General features: G+C 38.7%; 1 protein-coding gene across 1 annotated transcript; it reads left to right on the forward strand.

Annotated features, from left to right (window-relative positions):
- Positions 1 to 912: 912 nt before the first annotated feature.
- LOC127216720 (zinc finger protein 791-like) lies at positions 913 to 19,476 on the forward strand. The gene is given in 6 exon segments (XM_051177536.1): positions 913 to 1,053; positions 1,716 to 1,786; positions 5,903 to 5,945; positions 13,870 to 13,996; positions 14,198 to 14,255; positions 17,151 to 19,476. Coding segments are annotated over 4 exon segments (1,947 nt in total). The 5' UTR covers positions 913 to 1,053; positions 1,716 to 1,786; positions 5,903 to 5,933; the 3' UTR covers positions 18,901 to 19,476.
- Positions 19,477 to 20,472: the final 996 nt, after the last annotated feature.

Here is a 20,472-nt window from a genome sequence, read left to right on the forward strand (position 1 = left end):
CAGAGCTCAAGGCCTATATGATAATGTGTCTTTCCTTATTTATTCAATATATTACTTGTTTGTATATGCGTTTGTTTGTTTTTCTAGACAGAAGATATATATATATTCTTATTTTAATATATATATATTCTTATTTTACATATCGATCCCAGTTCCCTCTCCCTCCCATATCCCCTGACCCTCCCCCCCATTCCACAGGGAAGGTGATGCCTTCCAGGAGGGATCATCAAAATCTGTCAAGTCACTTGGAGTAGGTACTAGGCCCTCCCTCCTGCCTCTAGGCTAAGGGAATATCCCTCCATGTGGAATGTGCTCCCAAATAGACGGGATTTCTTTGGATAGTATGTCCTGAAGTTCTCTGTACCAAATGAGTCTCCAATTTAGTGATCTTCTTGTGTCTGCCTTAGTATTCCAGGGATCAACAAAGCTTGCAACTAGTCTGGCGTTGTGGCAAACTCCTTTAATCCCAGCATTTGGGAGGTAGAGACTGTCGGATCTAGGAAACGAACTCCTGTCACGTTAAAGAAAAAATGCCCGTCACCATAGCTGGCATATTTGTTTGGTTTGAATCAGGGTCTCACCATGTAGCCTTTATTGCCTCCGAATTCACGGAAATCTGCCTTCGTTAAAAAGTGAGGCAACAGGACAAGATCCTAGTCTTCCTAAAGTTTAGATACTTTAGGTTGAGGGTGCGGCTAGAGTACAGTTCGCCAATCAGGGACTATATTACTAGCGGAACTCTCCAATCAGAAGCAGAGATAGTCATAGTGTGCGTCCCGGAAGCCTTTTTTGCGCTTTGCTTAGTGTAGGAGATCGTTGGGAAGACCTGTTTGGGGCGACTGTTTTCTACTGACTGCAGTCTTCTTTGGGACACACCTAGACACATCACAAGTACGAAATGGTGAGTGTGCCTTGGGCTCCTGTAATCCCGGGCGGCGTGTTTGGGACACTAGCTGCTTTTCGGCACCAGCAGCTGGAGTTTACCCTGGAGCTTTGCAGTCCAGTGGAAGGTGGAGTCTGGCCCAGCAATGCCTGTGCCCACCTGTGTTTGAAGTGAGTACCCCATACAGGTGGCCTTGAGCCCCGAGTCCGCCGCTTTTTTGTCCTGATGCAGCTGCTTCTTCGCAATCCCCAGTACTCGTTGTTGAGTCCTTGCCATGAACCCTGTTTGGGTTCATTTGGTGGTTTTGTTTGTTTGTTTTGTTTTTGTCCCCCCCCCCCCCGTTATCACCTTGGAGTTCTTCTCTTCTTTGTTCTCCTCCCCCACCTCGTCTTCTTTAAACTGTTTCCCATGCCCCCAGTTATCAGAGGCATTTCCCACAAAACTGCGTGCCTATCCCCTTAACACTTCATCCGGTATGATGTTTGCATTTTTCTAACATTTTTTAAAAAATGGTAATGTGTGAGAATTTTTAATTGTTCTCGTAATTGCAGTTGGTCAGAATTTCCAGTCTGCTTCACTTTTGGTTTGCAGTGATCTTTTTGTAGAGTCCAGAATTGGAATTTTGAAAACTTTACCCAACTTGGAGTAAAGGCCAGTGAAGCTGACAAAGAGCATCATGAAACTGGCATTGTATTTGTGTTGCTGGGGTAATTTTGCTGTAAGCTGCTTTGAAAAGAAAGGATTTCGAGTGTCGATTTTGTAGCAAGTAATTTCCACATTTGCAGGCCTTGGGAAAGATATTAATACTTCATCTCTTTCCTTTTGCCTCTAGGTAGTTGCTTTATGGAAGCAGTGTAATTTCTGACCATTCGAGGAGCTTCAGAATATTTATCTGAGACAAAGGTAAATGTGCTTTCTACCTGGTGGTGAAATGTTTTTTATTTGAACATTGACTTGAGTGTGGAGTACATTTATATTATATTTGTATTGGCTTCAGTGTTTACTTATTTTGATATTTATTTAATTGTAAATTTGTAATTTGTTATTTTTCTTTCTTCTTTTTTTGTTATTTCGAGGCAGGGTTTTTCCTTTACTGCCTGACTGTTATGTATTCATTTGTTTTGTTTTCGACAACTGGTATCTCCTACTGCTGACCAGGCTAACTTGAACTCAGAGATCACTCTCCTCTGTCTCATGCCGTCTGGGATTAAAGTCTTGCACCATCATGCTCTACCTTGTGGGCTTTGGTTACCTGATTTAGTTTTCACTTTCACCCATTTGCTGGAAATTTTTTTCCTTGCTGAGTGGAAATCACTGAGTTTATGTGTTGTATTTCCATCATGATGGACATCAGCTGATGGAGATTCAGGCTGAATCTTTTTCTAGCTACTGAGATTAGAGCAGCTATGACCATGTGTGTGCATATATCTGTTGTAGTGTTTAATTATATTCAGAGTAATTTATAACTTTTGAGGCAAGCAAACACTGATTTGCTTGTGAATCCCAGCAGGTTAAACCCTCATCAACAGCAAGTATTCTCTTTTTCACACATTTTAAAATAGGATTTGAGGTCTTCTGGCTTGCAATGCAAGCTTTTCACCTGCTTACCCATATCCTAGCCTTGTGGACATCTGTTTTACTGTTTTGTTTTTAAAAAGCCTAACAAAACTTTAAATATATTTTTATTACTGAGAATATCCCACACCCAGCATACCCAATTCTTAATTTCATGTCTTTTGGTTTTTTAATCTGCATTTCTTTGTTTCTTTCTTTCTCTTTCCATTTTTTTCTTTCTTAAAACCCATGGAGTTAACTTAATTGCTGTCCAGGTGTGTGTGGCCATTCACAGGGCATGGGCATCCTACTAGTAGTCACATTCCTGAGAAAAAATAACTCCCCAACCCTCCCAAAGCCATCACTTGTCAATATGTTTGTAACCAGGGGTGTCCTTCATGAAGACCAATCCCATTCTGCACAGTGTTTTGACTGACGTGATCCAAAGTGTTGGATTTTTAATTTGATACATGCATTGTAGAATATATTGAGCTCCTTCTCAATAAGAGTATTCTTTTCCCTTTTATCTTTGTCCATTGACCTTTTACAAAACTACAAAGCTCGTATGTGTCATAAAGAGTTATTATTTGTATAAATGATGTATCAACTCAACAAGAAAACAGTTGTTTCCAACTAAATAAAATTGGCCAAAGTATTAAACTAATAATAATTAATAATTCTAAGGTAAATTTTAACCTATAACATTAAGAAGTAAGACTGATGGCCCATCTACCCATGCCCTCCTCGTTAGTGACAAGTTTGATCTTGTTCAATTTAAATTAACAGAAAAAGGTAATTTAAATACAAAACTGGTGGTCTGTTCTATGTACTTAAAGCCTTATGAATTATTAGATTAAACTCTAGCTATGTCCTTAACATCAAGGTTTTCTACTTAGATTACAATCATCTTTAAAATGACAAGGCTCAGATTCAGGATTGCTAATGCTATTAACGTGATCTTAGAGCTAATCAACAGCCTAATCTGAAACTGAAAAATGATAAAATATCTTTGTCTTTAAAATGATTTTTGTGATATCTGTGTATATATGTATTGTTTTTTATATTGTATTTTATATTGCTTCCATTATAAAATTTGGCTTATACTCAAGTGATCTTTTAATTAAAATTCCAGGTTGCCCTAATTTTTTTTTTTTTTTTAGTTCATAGTATAATTAAAGCTTCCTTTTCATTCAAGTTAGATAAGCCATTAGTCAGTATGTTATTAAGTTAGTCATAATCTCAGCTGTGAGTCTATAAGTCTAAAATGTCCTTGTTCCTTTTAGGACACAACAGCTTCTATTCAAGAGTCCAGTTTCATTATTATGAACAAGACCCTCATCTCAGAGTTGACCCTTTAGTCTCTTTGATTCCTAAAATATAAAGAAGATCGAGTCAGGGGAGGAATAGATGAGAGAGAGAGAGAGAGAGAGAGAGAGAGAGAGAGAGAGAGAGAGAGAGAGATACCATAAAAGAGCCATTATATGTTTGAAGAGAAAACTGACTCTAGTGAAATGTCCAGAGACCTACATAACTGACCCCCAACTAACAATCTGAGCAACAGTGGAAAGGCTACCTTAAATGCCCTTCCCTGATGATGAGGTTGATGACTAACTTATCCACTATCAGAAAGCCCTCATCTAGTAGCTGATGGAAACAGAAACAGACACCCACAGCTAAACACTGAGCTGAACTGGAATCCAGATGCAGAGAGGGAGGACAAGATTTGGCTACAGAAACCCACAGAGACAGCTGACCTGAACAAGGAGGAGCTAGTGAACCTCCAGACTGATAGCTGGGAAACCAGCATTGGACTAACTCAGACCCCCTGGGTCTCAGTTAGAAGGCCTGAGCAGTCTAAAGGACCTCCAACAGTGGAATCAGGATGTATCCCTGGTGCACAAAAGAACTTTGGGAGCACATTCCCCATGGAGGGATACTCTATTAACCTAGAGGCAGGAGGAGGGCCTAGTCCCTACTCCAAATGACTTGACAGATTTTATTGATTCTCTCCTAGAAAGCATCACCCTCCCTGTGGATTGGGGGGGGTGAGATGGGAGCGTGGTAGGGGACATGGGAGGGAGGGAGAGAGAGAGGAGGGGAGGGAGGGAGAGGGAACTGGGATCAATATCTAAAATAAGAAGAAAAAAGAAGTTTCCCATGGAGCAGAAGTGTCTCTTCCCCTAACTTCAATTGCTCAAAATGACCATTTTCAAGAAAAAAATTTACATTTGGTGCACATTTTATTTATTTGCACTGATCCTTTTTGAGGCCCAAATTAGAATTTTGTAAAGTATTCAAAACTTTGAATGTGCAAAAAGCCAGAAAGACTGGCAAAAGTCCTCAAGGCATTGGCATGTCTTTTTGTTGCTGTTGCTTGTTTTAGGTGACTTTAAACACAATGAATTGGGACTGTGAATTTTGTAACCAGAAATTTCCAGCATTGCAGTCTTTTGAAAAAACAAATACTAACTTTCTTTCCTGTCTAGATAGTATTAAGTATTAAGCTTGTCTTTCTTCTGAGAGATCTTAATATTGTAAAGTACCAAGTACTCAATTTGATAGACTCCTGAAGAAAGCTTTGGTGAATGTTACTGTTTATTTCTGTTAAAAATCTTAATGTGAGCAAGTCATGGAGAAATGGGCCAACTGTTAAGACCACAGGCTTCTTTTTCAGGGAACTACATTTGATTGCCAACATCCACATGGTGACTCATAACAGTTTGTAACTCCACTTTCAGGGAATGTAATGTCCTGCTTCCCATGGCACCAAGCACATATGAAGTGCACTGATGTACATGCAAAAAAAAAAAAAACCATACACAAAAAATGAAATAAACGAAAACGAATCTTAATGTTCATGTGAATGACATTATTAGTGAATTTTATGGTGTTGAAGGAATTGTTTCATGATCCTGGATGCAATAGCAGGCATGATGAAGTCTCAAGGTTAAATCACTTAGTGTTTTTTGCATCATTACTGGAGATTGTCGTTTTTTTTTTTCTTTTTCTTTATTTTTTTTTTTTTTTTTTTTTTTTTTTTTTTTTTTTTGCAGTATTCGAGATCCTAAGGTTTGGGCATATTTATTCTAGTGAACAGAGGCTTTCTTTATGACCTTGGTCAACAAAAACCTTTTCTGAAATTGAATAAGTTGCTTTGCATAATTCAGAATACATAATGGAGTACTCATGGCATACATGTCTATTTTATCCATCCAATGAGTAAATTCCCTTGTTGCTATGTTGTAATAATATTGGCAGAAACTGGATACATTGAAATGTGAAGTGAGAGAAAGTCATGGACTTTTGCCTCATCAAATATGAGGATTCTTATTTGTGGCTCCTATGTTTGAATTTACTTGAGCTTACTCCTCCCCTGAAGTGCTATTTCATTTGTTTTGTTTTGCTTAGCAAAGCATATTCTCCTGAGCACCTGTTTGGAGTGACTATGTGTTCTGCTGACTGCAGGCATCTTCAGGAGAACATCTAGACACATCAGATGCACAAAATGGTGAGTATTCCTGGAGCTTCTGGAATCCTGGGTGGCAGCTGACTGAAAAATAAAAGGACATGACTACTCCCATGTATGGTAGAGCAGAAGGTTTATTGTGAGTGAGAGATAGAGAGTAGAGCCAGGAGCATCTGGAGTGGTCCAGACAGAATCTGGGCCATGTTAGGAGAGAGAGGGTGGGGATAACAAGAAACAAATAGGAGAGAGAGAGAGAGAGAGAGAGAGAGAGAGAGAGAGAGAGAGAGAGAGAGAGAGAGAGCAAGCAAGGGACCAAGAGGCCAAGAGGCAAAAAGGCAAAAAGGCAAAAAGGCCAAGATACTAGAGTAGACAAATTGACTGTGTTGTATAGACTCAGAGAAGCTGGGGTAAGGAAAATCCAGCCCAACTGTTGAGTGGGAGAGTTTAGGATGGGGTTAGGGTATGCCAGTGAGGAAAACTCTGTAACACATGGACTGGCAGCCGGCATTCTCTTTGATATATTAGTTGACATCTCAGTTATTTGTTCAGGGTTTGAAACCTAACATGGGGTTTGAGACACTAGTTGCTTTGGAGGTATGTGGCGCCAGCACTTGAATTTTCCCCTGGAGCTGTGTAGTCCAGTGGCGGTGTAGTCAGACACAGCAGTGCCTATGCACATATGCACTTGAAGTATGCACCCTGCAGCAGCCTTGAACCATGTGTTCTCCAGTCTTACGTCCTGGTGAAGCTGCTTCTTTGCAATCTCCAGCACTCTTGAGTGAGTCTTTGCCATGAACTTATCCCAACACAGACCTTGCTGTGCTTGAGGGTTGGGGATGCTGAGTCCAGATTGCTGCATAGTTGGCTTCAGTGTGCCCTTCCTTTATAATGTGTGTGTAGCTACTTTGGTATTCATTTTATTTTATATTGAATATGTTATCATTTTCTCTATTTTTGTTTTGCTTTTGTCAATATGGTTTCCATGTTTAATCTAGTAACTCCTGGTGTTTACCAGGTTGTCCTTGAACTCACAGATCCTCCTCCTCTGCCTCATGTATTCTGGGATAAAAGGCTTACACTTCTATGCTGGATTGTCTGCTTTCCTTCCTTCCTCCCTTCCTTCCTTCCTTCCTTTCTTCCTTCCTTCCTTCCTTCTTTCCTTCCTTTCTTCCTTCCTTCCTTCCTCTCTCTCTCTAAGACAGGGATACTTGTGTAACAGCAGGCTGTGCTGCAAATGACTTTATAATGAATTTTGATACTCAAAACTTGTCTTCCCATTCCCATGCTTGTTTTTTCCTTTTCAGTCCTGCTATATTTACCACTCTGCCTACATATCACATGTACTCTGCTCTCCCTGTGCCACTCCCACCTACTCACAGATCTCAGGGAACCTTTCTTCTCTATGGTCTCTACATATACTCAGTCAAGCTTTCAAACAGATGTTTCATGGGCACTTTCCTGTCAGCCTGGTCCCAGAGCTGTGTCAGCCCCAAGATAACACCAGAGACCCTATTAGCTATAAAGCTGTTGGCCAATGGCTAGCTCTGTCTTAAATATTAACCCATTTCTATCAACCTAAGTGTTTTCACATGGTCTTAATCTTACTGGAGAGAGGGTCCAGAACTCTTACTCCTCTTGGTCCTAATTTTGACTCCTCTTTACTACATCTCCCAGAATCCTCCCTGTCTCCTAGTCCTGCCTATCTTGCCTTCCTATTAGCCAACAGTGCTTTATTCATTAACCAATAAGAGAAACATATATACAAAATGACATCTTCCATCACAGATGGGTAAGAGATCAGAGATTAAATCCCTATAAAGGAGAAACAGACATTGTTTGACTTTGTTGTGTTTGTGTTATATGACTCAGCATAATGACATTTCCAGTTACATCCATTTCCCTGCAAATTTCATTTTTATTTTTTTCTTTGTTGAGTGGGATTCTAATACGTGCATGTGTCTTTAGTCAACCTTTCTTTGGACCACAAGCTTCTGAATTATGACACGGAGATTTCTTATTAATTATCAAAACTTGGTCTTAGCTAAGGCTTGTTCCCAACTAGCTTTTAAAACTTAAATTAACCTGTTAATAATAATCTATGTTCTACAGCTTGACTTGTTACCTTTCCTCAGTATGTACATCTTTGCGTCTGGCTGGTGAATCCCCCACCCCTCACATTTTTCACAGAGTTTTTTTTATCTCTGCCTGGAAGTTCCACCTGTCTTCTTCTGCCTAGCAATTTGCCATTCAGCTCTTTATTAAACCAATCAGAAGTGCTTAGGCAGGTAACAAAGAAGAACAGAGACACATCTTCACAGTATGACCAGATATCTCCTAGCACATCTCCATTTTTGTCTAAAAAAGGAAAGGTTTTAACTCTTAGTAGAGTTAACTACATACAATAAGTACAATTATCATGTGAGAATGGCATTCACAATGTCCATTTTTTTTTTTTTTTTTTAAATCTGGCAGCTTTAGATAAAGTACTCTATTATCTATCTGAACTTGGTGAATCTAAGTTTGTACCTAAATCACTTTCTGTCATAACTTGTATTATAAACCTAAAAATATCTTTTTTGGCCTAGTAACATTTTCTTAGATAAACAACTTAAACTTTTATATCTCTCAACAGTTATAAACTTTCCATCTCTTTTGTTAGTTTCTTTTCTGATTGGGAATGCGGAAAACTGTAAAACTATAACGATTTAGTCTTCAACCCCATCAGTGACCTGGGAAGTATAAAAATATTTTGAATAAACAGGAAGTGCACAGAGCAAGCAACTTCCAAAACTATAGAAATGATAGAGACAGCTGGCTGCCTGAACAGTCACCCAAAGTTCCTGTGCAATGATAAGGCATCTGTCTTTAGCCTACAGGCCTGAACTGACAGGCTATTCTGTGAAGCAGAAATCTTGAGGGACTAGTCTACCTTGTTTGGCAAAGTTCAGCAGTAGACTTTCTTGGTTTTCTCTTAGTTTGTTAGATATCATACTGTCAGTAATTGTGGCAGGGAGAGTTTCTTGCCGCGCTATATTTGCCACATTGAAAGCAAACTTCTCTGAAGTATATTGGTGCTTCCAGGAGCAGACATATCTGACTATCATGGAAAGCCTTGTTATTTAAACATCTTAAATGTCATATTTTTTAGATCTCTGAAGTGTTTAAAGATCATCTATCTAAAATACTATGAAAACATACATAACATGACTGCATGTTTGTTATAGAAAAAAACAAAACAAACAAACAAGAAACTACTAACCTGCATTTCTTATTTATCCTAAACAGTTTGTAATAATAGCTTTCAAGGACTAGAACTTTACATTACATTTTAAAGGAGCTGCATAAGTACAAAACCTTAAACGAGTAGTAACATATATATAGTATCTTATAACAAAAATAACCTTAAATTTGTATCAATATACAAAAATCTGAACCAATGTAAAATATTTGAGACTACTAGTTGCTTTTTAGCTTAAAAGTAATTTCAGTAATCTACCCTTTTATCCTATCATTGCAATACTCTCCATCCTATTGTTTTCACTAGATAGAGAAGAAGAAAGAATAGAAGAAAATGAAAAAAAAAATCTCTTAATATTCCCTCCTTTGTTTAGTTTCCTCCCTGACTATGGCCAATAACAACTTTCAACTAACATCCCTAAACAAAGCCAAACATCCCTAACCCTCAAATGGCCTAAACCCACCAATTACACCTCTTGAGAATGTGGGTATAATGCCCTTAAAATTACTTACTGATGTCTGGGGGGCTATGGCATTTTTAAGGGACAACCAGAAAAATGGGATAATGGTTAAGTACTTGGTGAGCTAGCTGTATTTCCCCCCTACCCCCACTAGTTTATGTGTATTGAGAAAACACAATGCTTAACTGAAGCCCTGGCTGGAATAGTCTGTGAGGCTGGACCATCTCTGCTAGCTGCTTTGAAGTTGTTCTGGGTGCAGACTGGCAAATCCCCCATGTCTCAGATTCTTGCCAGTGTTCCCAACTTAGCCTAGAAATCCTTCCTATCCTCTCCTGCCTACATGTTGGACATTCTGCTCTTTCTTAAACCAGTCAGAAAGTGACTTAAGCAGGAAAGGAATTACAGAGACACATCTTCACACAGTATGATCCAATTCCAACATGTGCCACATCTCCGTTATCCAGACATCAGCTTATGGGCATTTGGGTTGATTATTTTTTCTAGCTATTGGGACTACAGCAGCAATGATCAGAGTGTGTATCTGATGTAGTATATGGATTGTTTTCATGATATGCAGAGAAATGTTTAGTTTGGTGTGAAATACTAATTTATTTTCTACTTTGGAGGCAAGCTCACACTGATTGCTTATTAATTGCAACAGTTTAATCCACCACCAATCATTAGTAAGTATGCACTTTCCCACACATCCTTGATAATGTTTGAGATTTTCAGCCTTGCATGTCAAGCTTTTCACCTGCTTACATGTATCCCAGCTCTGCAGAAATCTGTTTTATTGTTTTATTATTAAAGGTTTGTGTTACAGCTCTGAAAGGAAAGGTATCCAATGTCAGGAGCCAAGAAATACCACAAAGTCATAACTCACAACAAACCACACAACAGATTCATTGCCAGGCAAATCCTAGGAAGATGACAGCCTCTGGGGTGAGAGGCAGTAGAGAACTGAGTAAAAGACAGGATTTATATAGCATTTCTTGAGGGTGAGCTTTCCAGGGTAATACTCCCATAATAGGAATTGGTGGGTTTTCAGGTTCAAAGCAGAGCTCAGCTGCCTGTGTCTGGCAGGGGCTGGGTCTGGTCCTTATGGCAGTTAGGAATGGTCTGTGGGCAGAGCCAGGTCTTTGAAGGTCCTCAGGGGTGGGGCCTGGCCACTGGCATGCCTAAAGTAGCTTAAAAATGGCCAAAAATCTTTTAAATGTGTTTGTTATTGGCAATTTCTTCTTTATATGTGATTCATCTTAATTGTATCTCACCTTTACACCACCAGCACACCTTTATGTGTCTTTTTAGAAAAGTTGTTTTATAATGCAATGGCTTCACATAGTGTTGTCCAAATGTGCTCAGCCATATAGACAGTGTGGTCATCCTACTGGTGGCTGCATTTCTGAGGAAAAAAAATGACTTCATCTCCACAAAGGTGTCAGTTGCCCATACCTTCTTAGCTAGGAATGGCCTACTTATGGACACATCCCATTCTGCCCAGACTTTTGACTGACATGCTCCAAAGTGTTTGCGGGATTTAAATTTTTATACATGCCTATAGAATAAAGGAAAATTGGGTTCCTTCTCAATAAGAATACTCATTTTTTCCATTGTTTCTTTGTTCATTGTTAGGACTGGAGAAATGGCTCAGAGTCTAAGAGCATTGGCTGCTCTTCCCATGGTTCTGAGTTCAATTCCCAGTACCCAGTAACCACATGGTGGCTCACAACCATCTATGATAAGAGCTGGTTCCCTCTTCTGTCCTGCAGGCAAACACATAGGCAGAACACTATACATAATAAATAAGTAAAGTCTTAAAAAATAGACAATTATTATTCATGGAACTGCTAGAGTATAAAGTCAGTAAGAAGTCAGTTCTTGCTAGGCGTTGGTGGCACATGCCTTTAGTCTCTGCACTTGGGAGGCAGAGGCAAGCATATTTCTGTGAGTTCAAGGGCAGTCTGGCCTACACAGCGAGTTCCTTGAAAAGAAAAGGAAAGAAAAGAAAATTAGTTCTTTCCAATTGATATTGATCTAACTCACAGGAAGAAAAAGAAAGCAAACGAAAGAAACAACTAAACACTTTCTATGAACTCTATATGGCTGGAGACTTAGGCCAGAGAACTCATCTTATATTGAAACAGAAGAGTTCTGCATTGATCATAATTTGGCAGAGTCACCTAATTCTACTTTGCTTGTATTTTCTATTGATTTCTTGCCCATTCCTGGTAAATAATGTAGCAGAGATGATATATCCTTTACCGATTTGTATGGTAGGACATTTAGAAACCTCAGGTTGATGATTATTTTGGACCAAACTGATTAGTTTGTGAGCCACCAAGGACATCAATATCACAATGGAAATTTGGCAGAAAGTAGTTAGGGAAATTTCTAATAATGAGAGAGGAGAATATGTTTACTTCCCTACATGTGATTGTTTGCCCAGTTCATAATTGGTTGTTGGGGTCTGGGCTATTTAGAGAAATGTAACTTTATTCAAAGCAAAAATATACTAAAGGACTCATGTAAGGGTACTCAAAGGTATCAGTTACATTGGAGGTCTTTGAAGGAAAGGATTTGGTTGCTAAGAGACACATCATGAACAGACGATTGAATGTTTGAACAGACAGGATTATATTTGCTAAACCTTGCTGGTTACATGTGGCATTTCCCAAAGTCATCTGATTTTAGAACTATTTACTCCCATTTTTTTTAGGAGAGTAAATTGTGAAAACATTAAAAGAAAAATTCTTCTTGAACATTCCTTTAAGAACACAGTTTGCCCTGTTGTGCATGCACCTCAAATGACTTCATTTCCACTCAGCTGTTTTCCCATATATATCATATGTTTTCCAAAATGTATTTGAATGCAGTAAAGAGTTACTAAACCATTACTGAAAGAACTAACTTATTGCTCTTTTTAAAGCATAGGTACATACAACACACTGAAGGTAATTTTTCTGAGATTAATACTCACAGGTTCCTAAGTTCATTGTTCAGAGAGCAAACTAGGTTGCTCACTTTTCCCTCTGTTGCCTGCTTCACTCTTGTCCCAATGCTTAGTATTCATCTCGTTATCACTTCCAGCAGCTCTCCTTGTTTAAAATTTTAAATTGCTTACATTTTTTCTTCTACCAAGTATTCAATAATGTCCACTTTCAAGGTCATTTCAAGTTCTCTGATGTACAGAAGAATAAAGTTATGGCCCTTACTCTAGTTCCTGCCTAAATCCTTGATCCCCACTGAAGCTTCCTGGTACATGTCTCCTCTGTAGACATTTATTCCTAGCAGTTTTGTCTTTTAAATGTCTACATAAATGATTCATTCATGCATCTAATGTGTTCTAGATTTTTTAAATTATTATTTTCTAAAGAGATTTTTTTTTTTCCCTCAATTTTTCCATGTTCTTTCCAAATCATGTTCAAAATTCCAACAGAGGATCTGGTTAGTTTTACTTACAACAAAGGTTCAACTTTTTAAAAAAATCTAATTCTTGTTTTAGGCTTCTCATCTGACATAAATGACTCTGAGTAATGTGACTTAAAGCACAAAGAATTTATTTCATCTCACAATTGAAGGGTACTGTCCATTAAAGGCACAATTGTGAAGGGGCTGGTCAAATCACACACAATCAGAAATAGAGTGATGTGTAGTTTGTGTATCTCAGCTCCCTCCTTCTACTAATGTAATCCCTATACATTTCACAAAGTGTGTGTGTGTGTGTGTGTGTGTGTGTGTTGTTTTGGTTGTGACTTATCCCATAGGCTCATGTATTTGAAAGTTTAGTTCCCAGTTAGTAGAACTCATTGAAAAATGTTAGGAGATGTGGCCTCAGTGTAGGAGGTGTGTCACTGGAGGTGACCTTTAAAGTTTGTGAAGCTCATTTCTGGCACTGTGTCCATTTTTTTTTTTTTTTTTTTTTTTTTTTTTTTGTCTGCTGCTTTTGTCAGGAGTAAAACATACAGCTACTGCTCCATGCCTGTCTGCTTCCCATCATTATAATCATTGACTAATCCTCTAAAAGTGTAAAATGCTTTCTTTTGTAATTGGTGCCTTGGCCATGGACTCTTATCTCAGCAATAGAATAGTAACTGAGACTGGGTATCTGATGTTCTTATAAGAACTCAAGATAGCATCCTACAGATATTTTGGGATTAACTTTTGCTTAATCACTTAGAAGTATATTCAGAATCTTCAGTCCAAGATGATTCTGTATATCAACAGCCTGTCATTTAAAGGTGGCCATGTACTATGTGCACTGTTTTTAGGAGCCAGTGACCTTTGAGGATGTGGCTGTGAACTTCACCTCAGGAGAGTGGGCTTTGTTGGATTCCAGTCAAAAGAAGCTCTACAGTGATGTGATGAAGGAGACATTTTTGAACCTTATGTACATAGGTAAAAAATACAACCTGCTTCAGTTGCTTATTCAGTCAGAGAACAACCGTTTCCTGCTTATGTGTACAGTGGTGTGATTTGAATTCTTGAATGGAACGTGGGGAATTTAGTGAACTTACTCATGTCATAAGAGTGAAATTGTAATTTTTTTTTTTTTTAACCTTTAAGATGTTGTAATGAATTCTTTGGGTTTATTTCCAGAAAAAGGACTAGAACAAAATATTGAAGAGCACTACAAAGATTTCTGCAGAAATCTGAGGTAATTAATTTCATTCAATAGAAAGCAATTTATATCAAACATTTGAGAGTGAGAAGGCAACTGAGAACCTAGTAAATAGTCTAAATCTATCTAATTGCAAATTGACTCTTACCACATATTGAATTATTATTGAGTATATGGGCATATATCACCAGCATGTGATGGAACATTAATTCCCAAGAGTTTTTCCAGTACTTTTAGTACGCAAAACCTCCCCTTCATATTTAAAATTATTTAGTGTCATTCTATATACTCTTCTGAGCCTTTGAATATTAGAGCAGTGTTTATTCCCTTTCTTTTGCTATAAGGGAAAGCATCTCCGGTGGGCTCATTTTTACCTCTTTCTTGTCATATTCCCATCATAAAGGGAAGCAGGGCAGGAACTCAAGCCTGGTAGTAACTGAAGCAGAGCTGATTGAGAAATGCTGTTTACCTGTGTATTCCTCATCCTTTACTCAGTAACCTTCCTTTTTCAACCTGACCCACCTCTCTAGGGGATAACACACCTAATAATCAGGAAATGTCTCCACAGTCATATCTAAATGTCAGTCTGGTAGAACCATTTTCTCCTTTGATATCCTTCTCAGATATGTAAACTCACTTGAGTCAAGTTGATGAAAACTAACTAAAACATTTGAACATTTGACCTCTTGTCAGCAATACACATAAATCCCACACTATTAATCCAGAACCTTGCATGACTTGTTTCTCCCTAAATAAAATATTTTTTTTTTTTTTTTTTTTTTTTTTTTTGGTTTTTCAAGACAGGGTTTTTCTATGTAACAGCTTTGGCTGTCCTGGAACTAGCTCTGTAGACCAAGATGGCCTCAAACTCACAAAGATTCGCCTGTCTCTGCTCCCAAAGTGCCACCACCGCCTGGGGAAAATATTTTTTTGATTTGGTTTGGTTTGGTTTTTCAAAACAGAGTTTCTCTCTAGCAAAATTTAGAGCCTGTCCTGGAACTCACTCTGTAGACCAGGCTGGCCTCAAACTCACAGAGATCCACCTCTGCTTCCTGAATGCTGGGATTAAAGGTGTGCCCCACCAACCTCCTGGAAACCCCTAAATATTCTTAAGGGAACAATATAAATTACATCATAATATTAGAAAACAGGTTCTCAATATAATGTTGTATCCCTACTTTGTGGGGTGAGTGTATTAACCCATGTTCATGCCTGAGAGTTGGCATGTGTATTGAGAAATTGTGGGTAAAGATACTAAGGAGGACAGAGATAGAACAGAGTCCAGAGGGCAATTAGTTTATTCTTTGACATTTTAAATGCCCCAGACAGAAAGGGGAACATGGCAAAAGGCTTCTTTATCAAGATACAAGAAAGAAACAAATCTTTAATTCTCCAAACATTTGGTAACCACACCTTTGACTAAATTTCTTGTTATCTGGCCTCGAGTAACCATACCTCAGATCAAGTCTCTTGTTATTTAGATCAAACATCCACTACCAAGACCAAACATCCTACAGTAGCCACACCTTAAATCTTTAAGTGTTATGACATTAACCTTGTAAGATAGTTTTGAACTTTCTAACTTTAAGCCTAGATGAAGCAGAGCGATCTCACTGGGCCCCACCAATATAAACTATTACAGGAACTTCCCCAGAAGAGCCTTGGAGGTACCTTCCATCATCCCTAAAACTGTAGAAGTCAGACTTCCATCTTTTACATTATTGTCATCATTCATGCCCTCTGAGTCCCTGGGACAGTTCATTATCCTCTGAGACTCAGAAATGCAGGTCTTCTTGCCTAAGTTTCCAGACATTTTCACATGGTTAACTCTGTCACAGTAATACCCCATAAGCTTGGTAACCAACTTCCGGGTGAGAGTGCATTCCATTCCTGTGATAATCACCATGACCAAAGTCATCTTTGGATGCAATGGCATTTATTTTGGCTTACACTTCTATGTTACAATCCAGCAAGGAAAGTTAGGACAGGAGCTCAGAATAGGTAGGAACCTGGAGGCTGGAATTGAATTGGAAACCATGGAGGAATGCTGCTTATTAGCTTGTTTCTCATGGATTACTGGGGTACCTTTCTTATAGAACTCATACCCACCTGTCTGGGGCAGATCTCCCATGATGGGCTAAGTCTTCCCTCATGAATCAGGAATGAGAAAATTCTCCCAAAGATTTCTTTACAGGTCAGTGTAAAGTCCAGTTAAAGGTCCCTGTGTGCTGATGACCCTAGATGCTTCTAGTTGATTACAAACTAACCAACACAGATTAAGTAATCGGAATCCCAAAATGCCTGTCTTCCACGACTTTAAGTGATTGTTATGATTGTCTTTTCATGCCAAGGCCTGTGCCTGGGTGTCTACTCCCTTTATATCCATATGTTATTTTTAAATGTATACTTTGTAAACTCCCCCAAAAAAATTTGTGGAGGCCAGAATATTGTAATAGATCTTTCAACACAAGACTAACAGGAATTTGTGAGTCCTCTGCCACATGCATGCTGGTCATAAAATTCTGATCTACTGGAAGAGCAAGAATTATTCTTAACCTCCAAGACTGTGATACAGTTCCTTCATAATTTGTTTCTTTGGCTTTTGCATTTTAGTTTAGTTTTTAGAGACAGGTTTTCTCTTTGTAGTTCTAGCTGTCCTGGAATTAGCTCTGTAGGCCAAGTGGCACTGAACTCACAGAGATCTGTCTGCCTCTTTCAAGTGCTGTGATTAAAGGCATGTACCACCACTATTCTGCCACTTTCATAGTTCTTAATGAAGCATAGTCAGCAAATGATGGGCTTTTACAAGTGGTTACATTGTCCTCAACATTAGAGACATTCTGCTAGGGCCTCTAATAGTAAAACTGTAATGGACCACATGAACCAGGCTTCAACATTACCCTTGTTTACAGTAATTCTCATTTCTTGCAGAACTCAGTTGGTTGAGAAAGACTGTGGACGTGAATATAATAGTCAGTGTGATGACAACCTTCAAACAATTCCAAATAATATGGTTAATGAAGACATGCCTCCTGCAATAGGATATGAAAGCCAGTTGCATGTAAGAAACAACATTGATCATTCATCCTCACTTGTATATCTTAGCAACCAAACTAGAAGGAAACCATCACAATGTAAAGAAGCTTTTATACATCAGAAACATTGGGAAAATATCAGTCATTCTGAATCACTTCAGGTACTTGAAACTTTTCCTAGAGAGAAGTCATATAAGAATCAGCAATGCACGGAAGCTTCTAGGAGTCTCCCTTCTAATCAGCCTCAGAAGAGAACACAATATGCAGATAAACTCAATCAGAAAATATTAAGGAGAGATACATATAGCCCAAAAGATAATGGAATCCATACAGAAGTGAAATCATTTGTTCCTAACCACAATGAAGATTCTTTCAGTGATTGCAGTGACCTTATCATCCCTGAAAAAGGTCATATTGAAGAGAAAAAATACATTTGTGAACAATGTGGGAAAACATTTAAATATGCTTCTTGTTTTGAGAAGCATAAAATAACTCACACTGGAGAGAAACCTTATGCATGTAAGCATTGTGGGAAAGCCTTCACCAGTTCCAGTTGGTGCAACACTCATGAGAGGGGTCATAATGGAGAAAAGCCTTACATGTGTAAGCACTGTGGAAAAACCTTCAGAAGTTCCAGTTATTGTAACATTCATGAAAGAATTCACACTGGAGAAAAACCTTATGAATGTAAGCACTGTGGCAAAACCTTTGCCATTTTGAGGTCTCGTAACAGTCATGAGAAAATTCACACTGGAGAGAAAATATATTCATGTAAGTGTTGTGGGAAAAACTTCACCAGCCCCACTTCTTGTAGCATTCATGAAAGGATTCACACCGGAGAGAAACCTTACACATGTAAACACTGTGGAAAAGCCTTTGCCAGTTTGACTGGGTGTATCACTCATGAAAGAAATCATACTGGAGAGAAGCCTTACACATGTAAGCATTGTGGAAAAGCATTCAACAATTCCAGTTATCGTAATGTTCATGAGAGAATTCACACTGGAGAGAAACCTTATTCATGTAAGCACTGTGGCAAAACCTTTGTCATTTTGGGTTCTCTTATCACTCATGAAAGAAGTCATACTGGGGAGAAGCCTTACACTTGTCAGCATTGTGGAAAATCCTTCTCCCAAGCCAGTTATCGGAACATTCATGAAAGAATTCATACTGGAGAGCAACCGTATGAATGTAAGTACTGTGGCAAAACCTTTGCCATTTCGAGTTCTCGTAACACTCATGAGAAAATTCACACTGGAGACAAGCCTTATGCATGCAAGCATTGTGGAAAAACCTTCATCAGTTCTATTTGGTGTAATGCTCATGAGAGGGGTCACACTGGAGAGAAACCTTATGCATGTAAGCACTGTGGGAAAATGTTTGCCATTTTGAGTTCACGTAACACTCATGAGAAACTTCACACTGGAGAGAAGCCTTATACATGTAAGCATTGTGGAAAAGCCTTTACCAGTTCTGGTTATCGTAACAAGCATGAAAGGGGTCACACTAGAGAGAAGCCTTGAACATGTAAACATTGTAGTGAAACCTTTGCCAATTTCAGTTGGTGTAATGCTCATAAAAGAATTTACACTGGAGAGAAGCCTTATGCATGTAAAATTTGTGAAAATCCATCAATTCCTCTGTAATACTCATGCAAGAATTCACGCTAGAGAGAAATCCTTTTCATGTAATGTACATTGAATGTGGTTCTTCAGCCTTGTGATTATACCAAACAGGAAAGAATTCACTCAAGAATGAAGACTTATGCTTGTAAGCATTATGGAAAAGCTTTTTCCTGTTCTAGCTATTTTGACTTTCATAAGAGGCATCACAATGAACAGTTGGTTTATATTTGTGTGATAGAAAAGCCTTCTTGGTAATTAGATTTATGTGACTAGGCATTTTCTGGCTGTCATTTATGTAGGCTGTTACCCCCTCCCCCAAAGTTTTACAGTTTTTGTCAGTCTGTTTTATTTTTGTATGAATGTATGCCCATTCATCTATGTGCCTGGGGTCAGAAGAGGATATGGGACCTCCAGGAATCGGAGTTAGAAGCAGTTGTGAGATGAGTGAGCTTAGAACTAGGATTCAACTTCAGCACTGTGGAAGAGCAGTAAGTGCTTTTAACCCTTACACAGTCACATCAACAATGATCTTCATGGAACTTGTACAGTTTGTACTTTACAGTGTTCTCCAAGTAAAGAATTGGGAGTTTTCTTTTTCAGATTTTACCAGTACTTTTATTCATTTTATCAGTTTGGGGTATTTCTATAATTTTTAGTCCTCAGTAAGGGAATAGTTATACAAATGATTGATCATAATTTTTTTGTAGCTCCGTAAGTTTTTTAAACACACAGGGGAATTGAGGCAGAAAAAATAAGAAACTTCAGGAGGCTCTGGGAATGAACATATTAAGGGCAGTGGCAACTGAGAGAATGGAAGCTTTAATCTACCTAAGTTTCATTCACCCAAGGGAGCACTCTTATAAGATCTCAGTTTTAGATCTTGGAGATAGATTCTAAGGTAATGACCTATAAAGCCCTCCTCAAACACCTTTCCCCCCCCCCTTTTTTTGCCACCTATGTAACAATTCACAGTCAAGATATGGTGTATGTTTCAGGCTACTCTGTGTATCTCCCTCTTGGGTATATACAAGTCCTTATACAGGTACAAAAATAACCTGGAAGGTGTACCTGCCCTGCAGACTTAGATCAGCTCACCTATGGCAATGCCTTAATGCAACTGTAGGTAACATGGTCCCTCTTTTGCATAGCAGGCACTCCTCATCCTGTGTCTGGAGAGAAATCAAGATTCCTTCTGCCCCCACTATACTGGTTTTGGTTGTAGAATATCCAATCAGGAATATCCCAACCTTATGTCTATTCCAACAATCAAGGATGCTATTCCTTTTCATCGAATGTCCACTGAGGTGAATGGATATTTGGAAAGCTTCACCATTGCCTCTGGGTTTGTGGGTTTGAATCCAGTGTAAATGCCAAGATGTGTTGGTCCCATTCAACTTTCACTTATACCGATTTTAGGCCCATAAAGAGGATACCTTTATGTACAAGAAGCAGGAAAGAGTGTGTGTCCAGGGCTCCCAGAATCATGAGTTGTTCATGACATAGCAGAGGCTATGCTTTTGCTGCTTGGCCATTCCTCTGGCACTGTGCAGACAGGAGTGTTATATAATATACTGGCTTCATCCTCCCCAGAGC

The sequence above is a fragment of the Phodopus roborovskii genome, unplaced genomic scaffold, assembly GCF_943737965.1.
Source record: "Phodopus roborovskii unplaced genomic scaffold, PHOROB, whole genome shotgun sequence".
Taxonomy (NCBI): Eukaryota; Metazoa; Chordata; class Mammalia; order Rodentia; family Cricetidae; genus Phodopus; species Phodopus roborovskii.